The sequence below is a fragment of the Vigna unguiculata genome, chromosome 1 (genome assembly GCF_037176805.1).
Source record: "Vigna unguiculata cultivar grain cowpea cultivar isolate G323 ecotype 2 chromosome 1, ASM3717680v1, whole genome shotgun sequence".
Classification (NCBI taxonomy): domain Eukaryota; kingdom Viridiplantae; phylum Streptophyta; class Magnoliopsida; order Fabales; family Fabaceae; genus Vigna; species Vigna unguiculata.
This window is the reverse complement of record NC_140792.1, coordinates 6,872,541-6,895,563: the sequence shown is the minus strand read 5'-3', so window position 1 is coordinate 6,895,563 and position 23,023 is coordinate 6,872,541. Positions and strand designations below refer to the sequence as shown.

The following is a 23,023-nucleotide window of genomic DNA, read 5'->3' as shown; positions in this document are numbered from 1 at the left end:
CAATACCTTTGTAATCAATTACCTTTAACCATAAATACTACAACTCATTCTGTAATCGATTACAATATCTTTGTAATCGATTACATTAAACCCAGAAACATTGTAACTCATTCAGTAATTGATTACGTCGTAAAGTAATCGATTACAGCATACAAAACTTGGCTCTCTAAACGATTTCAGCTGAAAATGTGTCAGCCCCCAAAAGCATATGAGTATCCAGAATCAAAATAAAGGGTTCGGGGTGCGAATAGAAAAAAAATTAAAAACCTAAAAACGTGCTACCCCTACACATTTTCAATTAGAAAATGTCTTACCCCCTTACGTTTTCTAGTAGAAAACGCCTACCCCCCCACCCCCACGTTTTCTAAATTGGAGAACATTTGGACTCGCACGATTTCTCTCTCTGACCCAAAAATGCACACCCCCCTCACGATTTCTTCATGAGAAAACGTGCACCCCAACACATTTTGTACAAATTCGTATTTTTTAAAAAAAATGTCTATTCTTGTAATTATGAAAAGTAGTTTGCCCAGTGAAAAAAAAACTGACAAATACGATAATCGTTCACGCCAACCTAAATGGTTGTGTTCCTAATTTTTTTCAGCTGATTATTATGCCTCCTAAAATGCAAGAAAATGAAACCCATGAACGATCAAGCTATTGTCATATGTGTCACAGGCATAAAAGAGTTAATCAAAGTAAACTTGTCCCAAGTGCATATAACTGTTAACAAGCAACAACCAAAAGTCTGTATATTTGTCCTTGAAATACAATGATGGTATATGCTAATTCTTATTCTTAATGTTCCTCTCATTGGATGCAATACTGATTTGTGAGTAGAATGAATATAATCCAAGACATTACTCCCACACAAAATGAAATAAGAATGAGAGTGGAATACCTGGAAGGACATTGCTAACCTTTTGTGTTCTACTCCATCTGTTGTGGCAAAAAATTTCAATCAAATCAAATCATAGAAATTAAACACTAAATCAGAATCCTAATTGAAAAATTTCTATCACTCCCAGTGACTCAAAGAAGAATTTAAGTGATTATGAACATAATGATTGATTTGTTCAAATCTAATTTTTATCATAAATTTAGTATAATTTTCTTTATATTCTTTTATTTTGTTTTTTAATACATTTTTTAATGTCAACATAACTGATATAAATTGATATACTTCGGGAAGGTTGATTTATAAAATCAGTAAAATATTCTCTCCAGTAGATTACATTTAGTATATATATATATATATATATATATATATATATATATATATATATATATATATATATATATATATAATTTAGCTTTTATATCTTTTTCTATATGCTTATATTGCTAATGTACTGACAATAAATCAATTTTTATTACAAATTCTTGGTTTATGTTTATAAGCCTTTTGCACATGATTTTATGATACGAAAAATATTCTTTGACATTGGTTGTGCATTATGCTTATATTTAAAAAATAGTTAAGGTATTTTATATTACACTTAATTATGTTTTGTCAAATGTGGGGAACTTCCAATGGAGAACAAATTAAATTTGTGTGGTCTATTGACTCCTTAAAATTTTAAAATTTTTCAATTGAATCCCGTTACATTTTATTGTTAACTACATCATGTGTCATTGTTCACCTTTTTACTTTGAATTTTGAATGGAGTCGTGAAATTCAATCTCGGTGAAGTTTTTATATTATATTCTTCTAAATTAAGCTCTTTGTTTCTATTCTGCCAATTTCTGTTTATTATTTACATATAATTCTAAATATACTTTTTCTCTAAACCCACAAAATGTTTTGTTGGTTGTACCTTTATCCATAAATAATCCATTATAGTTAAACACTTAAACCACATTAGTCCCGGTGGGATACCATATTTGGACTTGTCCACTTGATTATTTGTACGATTTGGTACACTTGTCAATCACGTCACAGTGAAGTTATTCTTTTTAAGAATGGAAGAGAACATATAAGAAATGAGAGAAAAAAAATATTAAGTCTCTTTCTCTTCAAAAAATGAAAGGTTTAATTAGTCGGATGATACCCATTTTCGTTCAGATGTGTCAGTTTGGTATCCACTTTTAAAAATGTGTCAATTGAGTCTCAACTTTTGAAAAAGTGTCTCAATTAAGTCCCTTTCAGAAAAAAATTATTAACGTCGTTAACTTTATTCATGACTTTTACCACTAAATTTTAATATAAATATAAATACTTAACTTTGTAAGGCATTTTAAATACCAATACCGTTAACGGTATTAATAACGTTTTTCTGAGATGGATCTAATTGAGACATTTTTTTTCAAAATTTGGGATTCATTTGACACATTTTTGAAAGCGAATACCAAACTGAAATATCTGAACGAAAGTGGATACCATCCGATTAATTAAACCAAAATGAAAACATATGAAAGTGGAAGATAAGAGAAATATCTTGATAAATTTTTGTATTCTTTATTATAGTTGAATTTATATTTATTATTTATTAAAGTTAATGTTTTATTTTATTAAAGAAATAAAAATATACTCAATTTCATTTCCATCCATTCTTAATATATCATATATAATTTGAAAAAACTTACAAATATATCACCAATAATTTAAAATACCCAAATAATTTTAAAACATTTCTCAATATATCATCTACAATTTAAAAACTCCAAAAAAGTTTGAGGGGCCATGGAACCAGGGTCGGCTCAAGGGTAAAGTGCGAGTAAAATACTCACTTTAGGCCTCAAGGATAAGAAGGCCTCAACAAATTTTTTTACTACTAATATTTCTCTATTAAATTAAATATAAAATTATGTTTAAGAAAAAAGGCCTAAAAAAAGACCTCAAATTTTTTTTAGTACTAATTAATATACCTCTATTAAACTAATTATAAAATTATGTTTAAGATAAAAAAGGCCTAAAAAAATATTTTATTACTAATATAGCTTTATTAAATTAATTATAAGTTTATGTTTAGGAATAAAATTTAATTAAATTATTATTAGTGTATGTTTATTTTTATTGGTGGTAAAAATGATAATTAATGAGTTAAAATATTTTTTTAGTAAATTATAATTGTGTTTACAAGAAAGATAATGATTAAATATCTTTATTCTATTATAATCAATCTAGACTCTATTTTCTTCTTTTATCTCTCTATGACTTCTCTTACCTCTCTTTACTTTATTTTATTTTAAGGGTCTTTTTTTTAGGGTTTTGGCAGATTACATCCATTAAATCTCTTGAATCTCATGTTGTCTATGTGTACCAATTTTTTCATCCATTTATTGGTTAGTATGTTTTTTCTTTCTATTTGTGTTGTTGTTATATTTATTCTTTTTTGGATTTGTATTAGATTTAGAAATGTGTTTCTTTTGTCCAGTTTTGTTTTTCGGTACTTTTAGATTTACGGGTTCTGAGAGTTTTTTTTTTTTTTGCATATATCTTAAGGAAGAATTGATTTTATTACAAAACTATTAATTAGATTATGATTTAGTCTTTTTGTGGATAATAGATTAATTGGAGCCTAATTCAAAGTTGAGTTTTCTGTAGAAAGATAATTCAAGTTTTAGTATGTTTTTTCTTTCTATTTATGTTGTTGTTATTTTTATTCTATTTTGGATTTGTATTAGGATTAAAAATGTGTTTTTTTTTGGCATATATCTTGAGGAAAAACTGAATTTTTTTACAAAACTATTAATTAGATTATGATTTACTCTTTTTGTACATAATAGATTAATTGAAGCATAATTCAAAGTTGAGTTTTTTATAGAAAGATAATTCAAGTTTAGGAAAAAAAAAGAAAGACTTAGTATTGAGTTGTGAAGAGCAATATTTTTTTTATTAATGATTAATCTTAAAATAAATAACTTTGTAGGTTTGTGAAAGAGTTGAGACTTAGGAACAAAGAAAAGACTTAAGACTTCAAGATACTGCAAGTATACTATCGAGTCTATTTTCTTGACAATCAGAACCAAGTTTTATTGTTTTAATTTATTCATTTTATATATTTATCTTTAATAGTGTTTTATATATTATCATTTTTTATTTTATATAAAAATATATAGATATGTCAACTAGAAAATTTGAATAGGCTATTCAAAAATTCAAAAGAAAAGAAGAATTGAGGCTTTAATTGCATAAAAAAAAGGAGCTCTGAATAGAAAAGAGCATATGTCTTGTGTATTACGGTGTATAGATATTTCATTTTTTAAAGAAAAATGCTTAAATCTTGAAAAATCTTTAAAACATGATAATTTTTTGGATATTGATGAATTTGATTTAATTTCATAATTAAATATCTCAAGGGAAATTAATTATAGGTTTGGAAAATGATAAACCAATTGACATTTTTAATTATATAAAAAGAATAATTTTTTTTCCAAATGCATATATAGTTTATAAAATAATGTTAACAATTTTGGTGTTGGTTGTTTCAGGCTAAATGAGTTTCTTAGAGCTAAAGATAATAAAAACTTATTTAAGATCAAAATGTCACAAGAAAGATTAAACAGATTAATCCTATTATATATTGAGAAAGAAATCTTTAATGAAATTAATTATGACAATTTAATAAATAATTTTGCATAAAAAAACTAAAAAAATAAATTTTAAATTAAAGGTCTCAATTATTAAGTTTGCTTTTAAGTCTCTTAAACCGTTGAGCCGTCCTTACATGACACCCCTCCTCCATGCAAGCTCCGCCATTGACTGCAACCTTGATGCTACCTATAAATTTCAACAATCATTTCGCATTAAAAAAATCTGCCTAGATGGAAACATTTTGTAAGAGTTTACAAATTTTCTTTTGAAGTCCTTGGTAAAGCTTTGTAAATATTTATTTACATATATCATTGTTCTAAAGTTTTTGATTCTTGATTGCATATGTGTTTTAATGTCATAAGATTTTGCATTTGACACGGAAGAACCTTACAAAATGTAACATACCACTTGCATTGACATTACATCTATAAATAATTTACTTCTTTGACCGGAGATGGTACAAGAACGCCCCAAAGCAGGATATTAGACAAAAAATTAATAAATTTAATTTTTTTTTAAAATAAAAGATAATTTTTATTTATAATAAAATGATATATATATATATATATATATATATATTTACTTTTTATAATCAAATATAATTTATTTATAGTAAATGAAAATATATTTATTATTAATATTAAATATATTATCTTTTCATTAAATTATAGACCATTTTTTATTTATTTTCTGAATATGTTTTTTATTAATAATTATTTTAATTGAAAAAATAATTAAGTTTTAAAAAATTAACAGTCGATTAATAAGATAATTATTTTAATTTTAAAAAAATAATATTTTTTGAAGAGTACAATTGAATAAATAATGTATATATAAATATGTTTATTTATAGTATATGAAAATATAATACCTTCAAGTTATACTATAATTACGAAATATAGAAATGTGGAAATATATATAGTAAATGAAAATGTATGTATTATTAACAGAAAATATAATTTTTCATAAAGTTATAGATAATTTTATTTATTTTCTTTTCTTTTTGTTATTATTTATTGTTTTAATTTAAAAAAAATAAAAATATTTATTTGTAATTTTAAAAAATATTATTTATTAAAGAGTAAAATTGAATAAAAAATATTGATGTTAAAAAGAATATATTATTTGTATGTAATGCATTACGAAATATAAAGTATATAAACGTGGAAGGAAAAGTGGTTCTTAAAGATTTTTTATCAATTCGTCAATCCGTTAAGGAAATGTGGGATGTATTACAAGTGACTCATGAAGGTTTAGGATGAAGGTTGAAGAGACAATCTATGATGTGCAGAAAAGATTCACACATATAGTGAACCACCTCATAGTCTTGGGAAAGACCTTTGACAAGGAAGAATTGAATATCAAGATTTTGATAAGTTTTAGTAGATCATGGCAGCCTAAAGTCATTGCTATATCAGAATCCATATATCTCACCGCAATGAATATGACAACCCTCTTTGGGAAACTAAGGGAACATGAGTTGGAACTTGGAAGACAAGAAGAGGAAGAGAAAGGAGAGAAAAGGCAAAGCATTGCATTGAAAGCTGCTACAAAATCTGTCAACAAGAGCAAAGCTAGCAGATTTGAAGAAATGGGAAATCAAAAAGATGAAAATTCTGATTCTGAGACATTGAACCTAATGGTAAAACATTTTTCAAATTTTTGAAATATAAAAATAAATCCAATGGAAAAATTGTAGGAAAAAGAAAATTTTTATTCAAGAAACAAGATTCACCAAGCACACCAAGATGTTATGGATGTGGCAAATATGGCTATATCAAGCCTGATTGTCCAGTTCTCAAAATCAAAAAGAAATGGGAGGAAAAGAGTGAGGCATCAAAGAAGTCAAAGAAAGTGAAGAAAGCATATATTGCTTGGGAGGACAATGACTCTAGCACTTCCAGCAATTCGAGTGAAAGACATAACGAAGAAACAAATTTATGCTTAATGGTTAATACAAAATCCTATGCCAATAGTGTAAGTAGTCCTGAATCCATGGATGAAAGTTATGAATGCAAATTTCATCAATTACTTGATGTGTATAATGAATTGCATGATGATGCTAGAAAATTGCAATGTTCTAATAACATACATAAGGGTGAAACCAGATGGCTTGAGAATAGAGTAAAACAACTGGAAGCAGATAATAAAGAGTTGAAAACTGAACTAGAAAACATGGAAAAGCATAAGAGTTGTAATTACAAGAAAAATGTTATTAGTTGTGAAAATTGTTCCAAACAATTAGAGAGAATAAAATATCTAATGAGCACACTTACTATATTTACTCTTGGAAGAAATAATTTGGATGCAATTCTAGGTTCTCAATGGAGTGTCTTAAACAGAGAAGGCATAGGCTATGTAGAATATGCTAATCAATTAGGACATCGATTAGAATCCACAAAATTCATTAACATGAGCAAACCAATTTTTATTATGTGTTTTTACTGTTGTGAAATTGGACATGCATCAAATAAATGTTATTTCAAGAGATCTAGAGTTCTTGAAGGTAAATACAAATGGGTAACTGCATCCTCTTGACTTGTTTTGCAGTTGAGTCTTCAAGCCAAAGAGCCTATATGGTATCTAGACAGTGGCTGCTCAAGACACATGACGAGGAATGCAAAGAAATTCAGCAAAATATCATAGGAGGTATTTGGTCTAGACACTGCCACTACCATTAACGCGAGCACGAGCCATGACAGCACCGCAGCAGTAGTGACACCAGCACCATGGTAGTTCTGCAGCAACAACAACGCGACCACCATCACTGCTGTAGCAGCTAAAGCAAACAAGATCTGAACCAACACAATGCAAGCCAGATCGGAGCAGCGTTTAACCACCGTCGCAGCACCACCGCGTCGCAAACCGTGAGCACCACATTGTTCGCCGTCAAGCCTCGCCGGAAAACGGCAGCAGCAGCCGTCATAGCACCTTCGCAACCAAAGTGTGAGAGAAACCCTAGTCTGGAGAGAGAAAGCACTCTGCCACATGTCAGGCTGCTATTGGACAGTCAAACTGGTCAACTGGTCAACTAGTCAAAGCCAACAGTCAACTCTGGTCAAAACTGCAAAAATGGTTAAATAAGAGGGCAGAATTGGAAATTGGACTAAAATTAAGTTGCTAATTAATTAAATAAAAATAATAGATTTTAGCAACCGATAGATAAAGCCCAAAGTCCAGTTGAAGCCTATATAAAGAGACTTACGGGAGCAGAAGCGAAAAAACTTACAACTTAGAACTCTCTGGTTTTGGCAGACACTGTCATACATCACATCTCTCATTCTCTCTTTTCTTTTTATATTTCTTTCCTTCATATCATCATGTATTCCATCAAAGCCATGGAGGGCTAAGCTTTTAGGGTTGATTCCACTGTAATTTCTTAACTGGATTCTAAGGTTAGATGAATTTATGTGTTTGTTATTTTGATTATTGTTGTGGTTTTTATTTATCTATGTCCTTTGCTTCTTAATCGAATAGAAAATAATGATTTTAAATCTACATGCATGCTAATCATATGAGTTAAAAGGTTTTTAAATTCAATTGACACTTTACTTTGATTTTATTTAGAAACTTTCATTTGATTAAATAAGTTTTTGCCAATAATTGAGACTGTACTTTGATTGGAGGTAATTACTTTAACTAAAATTAGTCAAGACTTTACTTTGATTAATTAAGTTTTCTATTTGGTGAAGAAACAAAGGAATAGACATGATTAGGCATAGTAAAATTTAATTGAGATTGTACTTTGGTTGAATTTACTATGGATAATCTAAAAATTCTCACTTTTAATTGAGATTGTACTTTGATTAAAAGTGAGAATGCCAACAAATGAATTGAGACTTTAAATTGATTGATTTGTAAATCAACAACAATAATTAATTTAACAATAATCTCTAGATAACCGATGAAGAATCCTATTTTGAAAAAGCAGTAGAATTGACCTATTTACTATTACTGTGTTTACAATCTTCCATGTCATTTTCTTTGCATATCAAAACCCCCTATTTTTAATTGCATTTTTATAAGAATCAAATATTTGAGATCAATTCTGTATTCGTTATGAGACGACTCAAGGTTATCTTAACCCTAACTATTTTGTTCACTACTAATTTGGCAATACTGAAGTTGCTAAAGTTAAGTAGTGGTAATTTGATCGCTTAACGATAGCGATATCAAATTTGGCGTCGTTGCCGGGGAATACGGTTAGTATTTCTTATATTTTGATTTTATTTTTATTTATTTATTTATTTATTTATTTATTTTATTTATTTATTTATTTATTATTTATTTTATTATTTTTTTTATTTTACGCATTTACATTTAATAGAGTTTGTGTTTGTTGTAGTCTTTAGTTTTCTTTTTATATATTTCAAGCAAAATTCTATTTTTGTTTTGATTAAGAATTTCTTTTAAGAAATTTGTTTGAGACTAGTTAGGAAAACTTTGTCTAGGAAAGACTTGGTATTTAAGTTGTCCATTGTGACGCACCTCTCTTTCTTGGGAGTAGACCCAACGACATCTTAACTTATTTCTTTCTTGAAATCTTTCTCCAAAACAAGAATAGGAGAAAAAAAACAAAAAAAAAAACAAAAAAAACAAGAAACACTTTTAGGTGGACTGCGTAGTGCATGACTCGGGCTAACCCGAGTCAATTCTATCAACTTGATTCAGAACTTGAAAGGAACTTGCGTAAATCACGCAGGAGACTTGAACTCAGGTGTTCTACTAAAGGAGCACCGTCATCATCTGAACCTACCATTGAAAGTGTACCGCTAGAATCACCTCCGGTGATTAACATATCTTCTGATCCATCACCTGAACCAGAAATTCAAGAAGATAGAATGGAAGAAAGAACAATAAGAGAGTTGGCTTCACCGGATGCAGCAATTACACAAAACATGTGCATCCAATATCCAGATGGAGAATGTGAGCTTAAGTCTGGGTTAATCCATCTTTTACCCAAATTCCATGGATTAGCAGGAGAAGACATGTACCATCATTTGAAGGAATTTCATGTTGTTTGTTCATCCATGAGACCTACAACAGTGACAAAGGAACATATTAAGCTTAAGGCTTTTCCATTCTCATTGCAAGATGTCGCTAAGAATTGATTATTCTGCCTTCCACCAGGATCCATCAATACTTGGGAAACTCTGAAAAGATTATTTCTGGAAATTTTTTTTCCAACATCTAGAGTTGCTGCTATTCACAAAGATATTTATGGGATAAGGCAACAAGAAAGAGAAAATCTTCACGAGTATTGGGAAAAATTCAAAAAGTTATGTGCTTCCTGTCCTCATCACCAAATAAACGAGCATCTCCTCATTCAGTACTTTTATGAGGGATTGAGTATCATGGATAGACAAATGATAGATGCTGCAAGTGGAGGGTCATTGGTGGACAAAACGCCAACAAATGCAAGACAATTAATAGAGAATATGGCGTCGAACCATCAACAATTTACCACCAGGAGTAATTCTATAACTCTATTAAAGGGAACTCATGGAGTAGAAGCTTCATATGTTGCAGATCACAAGAAAATAGAAGGAAAGTTGGATGACTTAGCGCCATGGTAAGGACCTTGGCAGACTTACAGAAAAAGCCTATCTCTTCTACCTTATGTGGAATTTGTGCTTCTACTAATCATCCTACCGAGGCTTGTTCTATGTTAAAAGAGACATGGACGTTAGACAGTGAACAACCTCAGGCATATGCTGCAAACATCTATGGCAATAATAGACCACCTCGGCAGCAATACAACCATGATTTGTCCTCCAACAAGTACAACCCAGATTGGAAGGAATATCCCAGTCAGAAATAGGGAAATCAGTAGTCTCAACACCATCAAGTCTATGTTCCACCTCAACAGAGGCAACAACCACAACCAACTGCAACCTCTGGTGACTCAAACATGGAAACAATGATGAAAATGATGGCTGACATGATGAAGGGACAAATCAATGAGTTGAAACAGACGATGGAAGCAACCAATCAAAATTTGCAGAACCAGATTGGACAAATGGCAAATGATTTAAATCAGATGAAGTCTCAACAAGGCTCGAGCAATTTGCCTGCACAAACTGTAATTAACCCACAAAATGTAAGTGTTATTACTTTAAGATCGGGTAAGCAAATACAAGGCCTTGGGGATGCCCAAGAAGATGAAGATAAGGACAATGAAGTTGTACTTGATAATGAAAGTGGAAGATTAGATGAAGCAACACAAGCAACATCTGAAATGCCTGCACCTAGTGATAACTCTAGGTTGGTATCCCCTAATACTTTCTCTAAAAAATTTTCACCTTATTCTCCTCCTCCCTATCCAAACTATTTGAAACCAAAAACTAAAAAGATGGAGGAGTTACACAAAGAAATCTTGAATACTTTCAAGAAAGTGGAGATAAACATTCCTTTGTTGGATGATGTGAGACAAATTCCTAAATACGCTAAGTTTCTCAAAGAATTATGTACACATAAAAGGCGTATTATGGACAAAGAGGTAGTGAACATGGGAAGAAATGTGTCTAGCTTAATTAAGAAGCCTGCAATCAGAATGCCGCAAAAGTGTAAGGATCCAGGTATGTTTTTTGTTCCCTGCATTATAGGAAGTACTAAGTTTGACAATGTTATGTTAGATTTAGGAGCTTCCATTAATGTAATGCCTTTATCAGTTTTTACTTCACTTCATCTTGGACCTCTTAAGTCTATTGGTGTGGTCATTCAATTGGTCAACCGTAGCACAGTTAACCCTGTAGGTGTGCTAGAAGATGTGCTTGTCCGTGTGGACAAGTTAATTTTTCCTGCAGATTTCTACATCTTGGACATGAAGGATGATGAAGGAATGAGTTCAACCACAATTATCTTGGGAAGACCATTCATGATGACAACACGTACCAAGATAGATGTGCATGCAGGATCCTTAACTATGGAGATAGGAGATGAGAAGGTGCAGTTCAATGTGCTAGAAGCCATGAAGCACCCAACTGAAGACCATTCTTTGTTTCATATTGATTTATTGAGTAATGTAGTGAACAATTATGCTTTTGGACTTTTGGACGTTTTATCTGGTTTTTCTTCTTCTTTAGATTTCTCTTTTTCGAATATTTCGGGCTTGATTTTAGACGAAAGAGAAATTGTAAAACAGGTGATATTGAGGACGCGGTGTCACTATTTGATACCTTTGTGGCGTCCGAGTGTGATGCTAAGGTGGCTGAAATTACCTTAGGCAGTAAAATGTTGCCATCTGTGGAACAACCACCCACTTTGGAGTTGAAACCTTTACCATCTCATTTGAAATATGCTTATCTTGAGAGGGATGGGAAACTCCCTATTATTATATCTGCCTTGCTTACTGACGAGCAGGAACAAAAGCTATTGCAGGTTATCAAAGATCACAAGCGAGCAATAGGCTGGACTTTGGCAGATATTCCTGGTATTAGTCCTTCTTTCTGCATGCACAAAATACTCTTGGGGGAGGATGCTAAGCCAGTAAGGCAACCTTAGAGGAGACTGAATCCTCAACTGATGGAGGTTGTGAAGAAGGAAGTCACCAATTTGCTACAAGCAGGTATTATATATCGTATTTCTGACAACACTTGGATGAGTCCTGTACATGTGGTCCCCAAGAAATATGGGATCACCGTGGTCAAGAACGAGAAGAACGAGTTGATTCCTACTCGTATTCAGAATAGCTGGAGGGTCTGTATTGATTATAGAAGACTAAATCAGGCCACCAGGAAGGCCCACTTTCCTTTACCATTCATGGACCATATGTTAGACCGATTGGCAGGTAAGTCTCATTATTGTTTTCTTGATGGATTCTATGGGTATTTTTAGATTTGTATTGCCCCCGAGGATCAACATAAGACTACCTTTACTTGTCCATTCGGTACATATGCTTATAGAAAAATGCCATTTGGCCTTTACAATGCTCTAGGAACATTTCAACGATGTATGATGAGTATTTTTACAGATTTGTTGGAGCATTATATTGAGGTTTTTATGGATGATTTTAGTGTATATAGTTCATCTTTTGATCACTGCTTGTCTAATCTTGCTAGAGTCTTGGAGAGATGTGAAGAAACTAACCTTGTTTTAAATTTTGAAAAATTTCATTTTATGGTGGAACAAGGTATAGTTTTAGGTCACGTTGTTTCCAAGAATGGTATATCTGTAGATCCTGCTAAAATTGATATTATTTCACAATTGCCTTACCCCTCTTCTGTGAAAGAGGTTCGATCTTTTCTTGGACATGCAGGATTTTATAGGAGGTTTATCAAGGACTTTAGCAAGATAGCCAACCCCCTCTCCAACTTGTTGCAAAAGGATGTAGCATTTGACTTTGGAGAGAGATGCAAAAACGCGTTTGATACATTGAAAAAGGCGCTTACCACCACTCCTATAATCCAGCCACCTGATTGGACATCACCATTCGAGTTGATGTGTGATGCATCAAATTTTGCAGTAGGAGCAGTGCTTGCACAAAGAAATGGGAAGCTACCACATGTGATATATTATGCTTCCAGAACATTGGACACAACGCAGGTTAACTACACCACAACTGAGAAGGAATTAGTGGTTGTTGTGTTTGCCTTGGACAAATTCAGACCGTATATACTTGGTTCCAAGGTATTTGTTTACACTGATCATGCAGCATTAAAATTCCTTCTGAAGAAAGCAAATTTGAAGCCAAGGTTGATTAGATGGATGCTACTGCTCCAAGAGTTTGACATTGAGATTCTAGACAGAAGTGGGGCGTATAACTTAGTAGCCGACCATCTTAGCAGGATTGAAAATGGAGAAGATAATATTCCTATTAAGGATGACTTTCCTGATGAAGTCTTCCTAGCATTGACTGTTGTGAAAGGTATGTTTCCTGAACCTTGGTTTGCTAACATTGTTAACTATTTGGTTGTTTTTGCTATTCCTCCTTCCTTCTCCAAATATGAAAGAACCAAGCTAAAAAGTGAGGCAAAGTACTATATCTGGGAAGACCCAATCTTATGGCGCATTGGTAGTGATCAAGTCATAAGGAGGTGTGTTCCAGATATCGAGATACCTTATGTGCTTGAGTTCTATCATTCATCTCCTTTTGGTGGACATTATGGCATACAAAGAATAGGTAGGAAAGTGTTGGATTGTGGATTATATTGTCCTACTATCTTTAAAGATGCACAAAGGGTATATGAAAATTGTGAGCAGTGTCAAAGGGCAGCCAGATCCATTTCAAGAAGGGATGAAATGCCTCAACAACCCATGCTATATTGTGAGGTATTTGATATTTGGGGTATTGATTTTATGGGTCCTTTTCCTCCTTCTTTTGGATTTTATATTTTGCTTGTTGTAGACTATGTCTCCAAATGGGTGGAAGTCATAGCTACAAGGACTAATGATTCTCGAGTTGTCATGAGTTTTGTCAGGTCTAACATTTTCTGTAGGTTTGGGATACCACGAGCTATCATCAGTTACCAGGGGACTCATTTATGTAATAAGATACTTGAGAACATGTTGAAGAAGTATGGGGTGACACATCGCATTGCTACACCATATCACCCCCAAACTAATGGGCAAGCAGAGATCTCTAACAGGGAGATTAAAAAGATACTAGAGAAAGTAGTGAAGCCTAGTCGAAAGGATTGGGCCAAGAGATTGGATGATGCACTTTGGGCACACAGGACAGCCTACAAAGCACCTATAGGTATGTCACAGTCACGGTTAGGCGAAGGAAATCCAGGTTAGGGGAGTTCCTTCGTTGTTTTAAATTATGATTGTTGCGTGTTTTATCTATATATAGTATGATGATGTGTTCTGAGTCATGTTTGACATGAAAAATCTGTGAGTCCTTGTTCTGTTTGCATTTTTTGGATTTTTCCAGAAACCGCCTGGCGGCGCAAGGACTGCCGCCAGGCGGCACATGTGTTTACGTCAGTTTTTGGGTTCTTTTTATGAACCGTCGGGGGGCCGAAGGAGACCCGCCAGGCGGTGTGCGCTGGATTGCCAGTTTTACAGTGATTTTTGATGGTTTCGTGGCGTGATGATGTTGGAATTGAAATTCTACGGTGTGTGAATAATTGCATGGTGAATTGGATATTATAACTGTGTAGTTTCCAAAATTACATGAACCTTAGGTTGTTTGGGTATGGGAGGTTATACGGGAATGAGAAGATGAGATAATACGCATTACATATGTTGATTTGTATTCTGTGGGATAATAATAAAGAAATGGAATTTGATATTTATTTGAACAATTTGGTGACCAAGAACGAGGTATCAAATCTTGTAGAAGTGTGGTAATTGAGGGAATGGGGCATGTAATACGCAAATGAGGAGAAGGTAAGATGTGAAGGCAGCCTATTAGATCGTAAATCGAGTGAAATCAGAATTGTAGGGGTTGGAATAAGGTTCGTAGGGGTTGAGGAAAATTCTGGGTTCCTGGAACTGCAAGAACCGCCTAGCGGCACCATATTGGCCGCCAGGCTCCACCCCAGAGGTGCGTGGTGTGTTGATTCATGAAAAACGCTGTTTTTCGTACTTTTCACGTAACAGTAACCGTCGGGCGGTATTTTAGTCCCGCCGGGCGCCAGTCGTCTGATTTTTGGCGCTAGGTGCCACCAATTTTTCTAGTTCGCGTAGTTTTCGTAAAACTGCATTTTCTGGTTCGTTAACCGTCCGATTTAGGTGAAATTTTGACAGGTGGTCCATAACATGTGGTTCTTCACTTTGAACGGTGGAGATTTGATTTGGAGGTCAGTAGCTAGAGATATACATTATTTAATATTGCTTATTTTGGAGTTTGTAAAATACATGAATAAGCCTTTGATGAGTTCAAGTAACTTCTAATGAAGCATAATTGGGTGCATGTGGTAAGTTAAATTCAGAATGTATGTTAGTATGGCAGAGAGAGTGAGATAGATTTATATGAAATGATATGCTAATAAATGAGAAGAATGCCAAGTGCAATGTATGAGGTGCAATTCAGTTTATTAACATGTAAGGATATATGAAGATTATGTTTAGTGGATGGGGTAGTTATTAACATGTAATCTTGTATTGGGGTAACACGTGTGGCTTGTACGGCGAGGTTCGGGTGATTGTCTGATAGGTGAGATGCTGTGGCAAGGTTATTCCCACGTGTGGACTATCAGGTGGTGGCGATGATCAAGTAACTTGTTACATGGGAGCAGATGTTAATGCAGGTGAGCAGGCGGATACGTAGAGACAGAGTGGGGGTCACGACGGGATTATTTACTTAGTTTTATTATGATTTTCTTCTGTATTTTTTTATGGTTTGGTTTTGTAATAACTGAATAGTACGATTTTAATTACTACGGAAGCGATGCTGAACTTTTAATTTTCCCGCATTTTTTTGGAAATTGCGAGAATAAATGTGATGTTTTATAAATCTTATTTCTTATTTATTTTTAAATAGTAATTTCCGGCTAGGACGTTACAAAATGAACTAAAAAGACAAGATGACCTAATCAAGGAGGTGTAAATCATAAAAGATTCATTTGACATAATTAATAATTGGGTTCCAGAATAACCTTGGTTCCAAAAGAACCACATGTACTTGAAATTGTTGAAAATTATGAGATCTCAATAAATTATGTCATGAATAAGATAATATGGAACCAAAATGAAGTCAACGTTGACAATGCCTTAGCATATAATATAATGATGAATGTTATGAGTGACAATGAGGATCAAGATTGTCGACAAAGAAATGATTGACCAAATAGAAAGATGAAATAAAAACAAAATTAGATTTGCATGTTAAACAAAAGGTTTTGGACTTGTAGTCCGCACACGTGAAGGTGTAAAACTCATTGAGTACAAATGAATTTTTGCACAAAACAATATTATAAAGAAGGATAATTATATGACAATCCCTAAAGGATATTATTTACCAAACAATGTAAATTCTAAAGTGGATTATTCAATAAAATTGAACAAGTCTCTTTTATGGATTACAACAATCAAGATGTATATGATATAATTGTCTTTGTAAGTACTTGTTAAAAGAAAGGTACTTATCCTTGTATTTATATGAAAATATCAGAAAATAAACTTGTCATAATTGTTTATGTATATACCATAAACATCGTTGAAACTCCTAATGAGTTCACAAAGACAATTGATTGTTTAAAGAAAGAATTTGAGATAAAATATCTTGTAAGTACAAAGTTTTATTTGAGATTACAAATTGAGTATTTAAATACAAGTATTTTTTTAACATCAAGAGATTTATATAATGAATGTGCTTAAAAAGTTCTATATGGACAAGTTATATCATTTTTGCACTTAAATTGTTAGGCTGCTAGATGTTGATAAATATCATTTTAGACCTCACAATGATGAAGAACTTTTTGATCAAGAAATACCATATTTTAATGTTATAAGAGCACTAATGTATTTTGCTTATTATACTCGACTTGATATAATATTTGTTGTAAATTTGTTAAGCAAGGTATAATTTTTCAGCTACAAGAACACATTGAATTACTATAAAACATATAATTCATTACCTTAAGGGTACTTTGAATATAGGCTTATTTTATCCAAATGATTCAAAATTAAATGAGTTGTGTAGATGCATGTTATTTATCTGATCTTCATAATGGTTGATCACAAACAAGATATTTCTTCACATGTGGTGGCATATTGATTTCATGGCAGTCTCTGAAACAAACCATAATAACAACATCGTCAAATCATGCAACTTTTAGCATTACATGAGGAAAAATGGAATCAACAACCATATATGAAGACAACAATGCATGTATTGCTCAATTGAAAGAAGGATATATTAAAGATTTATTTACAAAGTCTTTTTCAAGGAGAACTTTGGAGCAATTGGTTCACAAGATTGGGCTCCGACATCTTAAAGATGAAAGTTAACATGAGGGGGAGAAATAGAAGAATATTATATCAAAGAATTAAGAATGATGTACTCTTTTTCGTTAACTACGTTTTTATCCCAAAGGATGTTTCCTAATAAGGTTTTAACAAGGCACGTTCTTTGATCAATGGACATTCAAAGGGGAGTGTTACATTGAGTTGAGTTGCTGATAGTTACTCAGCTTGATTACTATTAATGATATTTACATTATATACATTAAGTTTGTAACCCTTGAGTTGTCCCTTTGAGTTATCTTTTATACCTATAAATAGGGACTTTCCCCCTTTGATAATGAGATATAAAAAACTAGTGTTTGATACTATATTCTTTCTCTTTATTCTTCTCTCTATTATTAACTGTTTTATAACAGTAATAAAATATTTAAACATTTTTTTTATTAATTGTTGTTATTTCTTTCTCTTTATTCTTTTTTCTATTATTAACTGTTTTATAACGGTAATAAAATATTTAAACATTGATTTCTATTAATTGCTGTTATTTCAAAAAGACGACGGATAATTATTTATAGAAGGCATACATATAACTAAAAAGTAATTTTCACACACCAGATATTTTATACAATTTGGAATTATACTCTAGAACGAACTATTTTTATAACATTTTTTTTTCTAATGGTTGTCATCTTCTATTAATAAAAATGTTTAATTTATTTTATATTTGAGAGTTTAATGGCTTGCTTTACATGTTATATTTTTTTATGAGATAATTTATGGTTTGTAATGTTCATTATGAAGATCAATGCTTTTATATTTTTAAGAAAATAAGAAAAATAATAATGTTATGTAATAAGGTATTTATAGCATGCAGTGTACAGTTATTATATATATATGAGTAGTTTATACTTTTTATAAATCTAAAATATAAGATAAAATAAAGTTATGAAATATGTAAATTAAGATAAAATCCCATTGTATATTGTTATAATTAATAATATTTTCAAAATATGTATCTTTCTTATATAATTTATAACAATATATTTGAAAAAGATTCGCATTTAGTGTATATAATGATATTTTAAAATTATCCTTAAATATATTTATTTTCAAAAATATAATAATTCCATTTAATTTCTATTTTTCAATATATTTTACATCAAACAAACATAAAAAAATTAAATGTATTTAAAAAACATTTTTTTATAATCTTTAATTATAAAATTTAATAATGACCTAAATTATTTTTTAATATAATAACAAAAATAACATAGAGGTATTGTTCACCCATGTTTTTCTAGACACGTTCTAATTTATTGTTACTATTTTAAAAGTTATAATGTTATATGTAAAACTAAAGTATTATAAACAATTCTTTTAGTCCTAGGATGACTTTATTAGCTTAGTTTTTCCCTTTATCAGTAAGAAATCTATCTTATCTATAAAAAAATCATCTAATTATTTAGAAGTAAAAATATACTTCCTATAAACAGATTTAATTTCTACCCTCATTCAAATCTTTTAAAAGACTTTTAATTTTTTGTTTTTCCAATTTAGTATTTTAGCTTTTTAAGAATATCAAATTTGGTCATTTTCATTAATTTGGAGTAAATGTTCGTTTTGATTCTTTCCATGTAGAAAGGTAATACACACATGGCACACGATGTTTAAATGTTGAGACGAAAGAGAGGAAGTGACATGACAAGTATGTTATTTTTAGCAATGAAAAATGTGAAAATTGTCCTAACCAATGATGGTTGTCTCCATGTTTGGGTTCTGGTTTGTTTGTGCATACTTCAGGTGAATTATGGTTATGTACCCTTCATCTTCATATTGTTTTGTAATGCACAGGAATACAAAATCATAGTATTTCCTTTAAGGGTGGTGGGTCCATAGGTTTTGAAGTAACACTCCTTTGCAAGTGTGGACAGTTTGTAATGTTGAGAATAACAAGAATAACAAAGAATGAGGGAAATCAGTTTTAGGGTTGAAGAATTTAACCAGCAAGTCTTACAAGTAACCTATAAATTTTCCCACAACTTGTGGATTTGGATTTAAAATGCAAAACTCAAATCAGTCAACACGGTAAACTCCCCAAATGAAATCCAAAATCCAAAATCCAAACTCCTCATTAGTAAAGCTCACATTCGATAACCAAGTTTCCGACAAACTAACCACCAACTCACAGAATCTTCAACATCTCTTCCTTAGTCTCGCTAAACATTATTATCCCCGTAAGACCCGAAAAATTTAAATAATTAAATAATTAATTATTCAATAAATGTGGGTAGTGGAAACATTTATGATAATTAATACTAACTTTTATGACTTAAAATAGTACTAGCTTAATTGGTTGATAGTACTTAGTTATTATGGAGGAACTTGGGTTCTAGTCTTGTGTATGTCAAACTATGTCATAAAACATGAATTGGTTGATTGGATGTGCATTGATTTGACAATTGTGTGGTTGTGGGTTCAAACCTTGTTAACCACAATTTAAACTTTCTTTTTGCCAAAATTCTTTTTGGCATGAATGTGAAGAGCCCTTTTTGCCAAAGTTCATTTCAATTTGTATCGCTTAATTGTATGAATTGTATGCGTTCTAGATGGTTAAATATTGCTTAATTTATGAAACTGTGCATTTTTTTTAATTTTTCAGAAACCGCCTAGCGGGCCTTCAGAGAAGCCAAGCGACACATCTAAATTTCTGTGCAATTCTGGGTTCCTATAAGGAACTGCCTGGCGGCATGAAACTGACCGCCAGGCAATGTAAGCTATGTCACCCATTTTTTGAGTTTTTGGTTGAATGGCCTGGCGGTGATAAACAACCGTCAGGCGATGCGAGCAATGTGGCTCAATTTTTTATGTTTTTGGGGTTTTGGGTTGATTCTGATCGAAAAAAATGGAGCTTTATCTGTTCGATGATTATTGGATGCCATATATTGTCGAATTACGTTTTGATTGGATGCTAAGTGGAGGAAATCATATGAACACTTGGGTTTGGGAAATTAGGGTTGTTGATGTTATGGGATTAATGGACGTCTGACTTGCAATAGATATGGAGTATGTTGTATATTTGTAATCGAGATTAATGGCAATTTTAAGGAAATAGGAAAAGAAATGTATTATAATTTTTGTGGGGATCTTCGCAGGTGCAAAGAAATTCTAGGTTTTATCTAGAAATGCATGCATTGCCTAGAGGCACGGGTTTTGCCGAGGGAGGTGGAGTAAGAAACCTTGAATAGGGGATGAAGAAGTGGATAAAGTGCCTAAAATCACAAAGGGGTATTGAATTTAAAGTTAGGCCATGGTTATGAATATTGTGACAGGAAAATAGTTGATAACAGGAGCATGAAACATGATTATATATGAATTGCATAAGGGAAATTAGAGTTTTGAGATTTGTAGCAAAATGCTCAAGTGAAATTAGGATGCAATCATTTCCTTAAGATTGGAGACTGATATGTGAATTATAGGAGAGTGTTTGGCAGAACTGTTACTAGAAAATTAGTGAACTAAAAATTGAATTTAGAACCAACTAAGGGATTTTTGGTGGCTGGAATTGGAGCCATGATAGGCCAACTTGAGATTTGGACTTCATGGTGAATAAGTGCTATATGGGAGGGGTAATAGTGTTTTCTTACTAGGTTGGATTGAAAACCTATTGAAACAGAATCACATGTAAGAGTGATCCATTCGTGATTCGAGGGAGCATGTTAGATTTACAGAGAGGAAGATTTGGGTCTAATGAAAAAAAAAAAAAAGTACATCACGGTTATTGTGTGCCGTGTGTGCCGCCTGACGGTAAGACTAGATCGCCTGCCGATAGCTCAAATGGTCACTGAAACGCGTGATGAATCTTTTTGTGAAGTTTTATGATTTTAGGATTTTAATGATTTTGTAAATCTTTATTTTTACAAGAACTTGTAGTTGGCATTTATTTTGTGAATTTTGAATCTTTAGCAATGTAATAAATTATTTAATTTTCCCTGCATTTTGAAAGAGGAGTTGTTATAAACGTGGTTTTGTATTTATTTTATTTAAATTAATAATATTTGACTGAATTTTTATTTTATTTAAATTAATAATATTCGATCGGAATATTACAAAGTTTGTTTTGAAATTTTATAAGAATTGACTATCTGCTTATCAATCATATTGTTAATAATTATGGACGACGCAGTGGACGACGCAGAGTGTTAGTCCATAAACAGACAGCGTAGTGTTAGTCCATAAACAAACAGGTCGTGGGACTATTATGAATCTTATTTAGGAGTTTAGAATTTGTGTACTTCTTAACGAGAGAGTATATTCATGACTATATTATTATATATGACTATATTATTGATAGTTTTTCTTTCTTAATTCTAAAAGTTTTTATAAGAGAAAAAAATTATAATTTGAGTTTTTCTTTTATACCTTTTTCTTTTATGTTTACGTTCACGTTTGGTTTTTTTTAGTGAAATTCAAAATTGAACTTGACATGTTTATCTTTGTAATGGCTGAATAAGGTCTTTAAAACAATTTCTTTACGGGTTAGGAAAAGGAAAATTCATCCATCAAGATGATCCCTCACATCACTCTACTTTTGCATGGATTTACTTTTGAGGGATTAGCACATAGTCTTAGCTCACTACGACAATTCCTTTTAAGTAATGTTTTACTTTGTTTGCAAATTGGTTTTCAACTACCAGTTTCGTGCATCCTGGACAGATTAATTATGTTTTAATATATTTATAAATTAAATTACTCCATCTAATTATTTAAATTATTAATTTTTTATATATATAAAAAATTTCAAATATAAAAAGTTATAACTGAAAAAATCTATTCAAATTATTAGTTTTATATATATATATATATATATAAAATTTTAAATGATAAAATTTTATTTTAATTATTAATTTGGTCTCAGCATAAAAAGCTAAAACCTAAAATTAAATTATTTAAAGGACAAAATTAAATCATAACCTACTATATATGATAGTTTTTTCACGATCATAAAATGACACATAAAAATTTAATTATTTTTAAAAATTTCTAAAAATAAAAAATTTCATAGTAATATGTACATACTCAGTGTTAACGTAAAAATCAAATTAAATCTCTTTAAATAATTAAAAATTAAATCTTTTTAATTAAAAAACCAAATTAAATTAAAATATAATAAAAAAATCAAAATAAATCAAATAATAATAAAGTTAAACATAAAACAATGACTCAGTGCAGAGAAAGAAATCAAAGAAGGTAAAAAATTTAGCCCATAACAACAACCTCTTCCTTTTTTATTCCATAAAACATAAAGTACAAGTAAAGTAAGGAAGACTCAAATGGGTTCCATTGGGTTATGATTTAGCCTGTGCCTGTAACTCCAAGATCTTGTTTGTCTTCCTCTTTGCCAGCACCAAAGACAGGACCACCTTTGCCAGCAGGATCAGTGACCTTGTCCTGCAATTTCTCCACCTGAATGCAACCTTGATCCTCCCGTGAACGTAACTCAGTCCTCGTCCTGTTCTCTCCTCCTCCTACCGACTCATATATTGTTGCCGTCTTTGACCCTTTTGGTTGTGCTCCTTGTGCCCCAGACATCTTTCTCTGATCTCTAATGTTTCTATGCTTATTTTTCACCTTCAC

At 31.5% G+C, this 23,023-nt stretch overlaps 1 protein-coding gene across 1 annotated transcript; it reads right to left on the bottom strand.

Annotated features, from left to right (window-relative positions):
* Positions 1-22,644: 22,644 nt before the first annotated feature.
* LOC114163103 (seed maturation protein) lies at positions 22,645-23,023 on the bottom strand. The gene has a single exon (XM_028047194.2). The coding sequence runs from the start codon at positions 22,976-22,978 to the stop codon at positions 22,742-22,744; it is 237 nt and encodes a 78-aa protein (XP_027902995.1). The 5' UTR covers positions 22,979-23,023; the 3' UTR covers positions 22,645-22,741.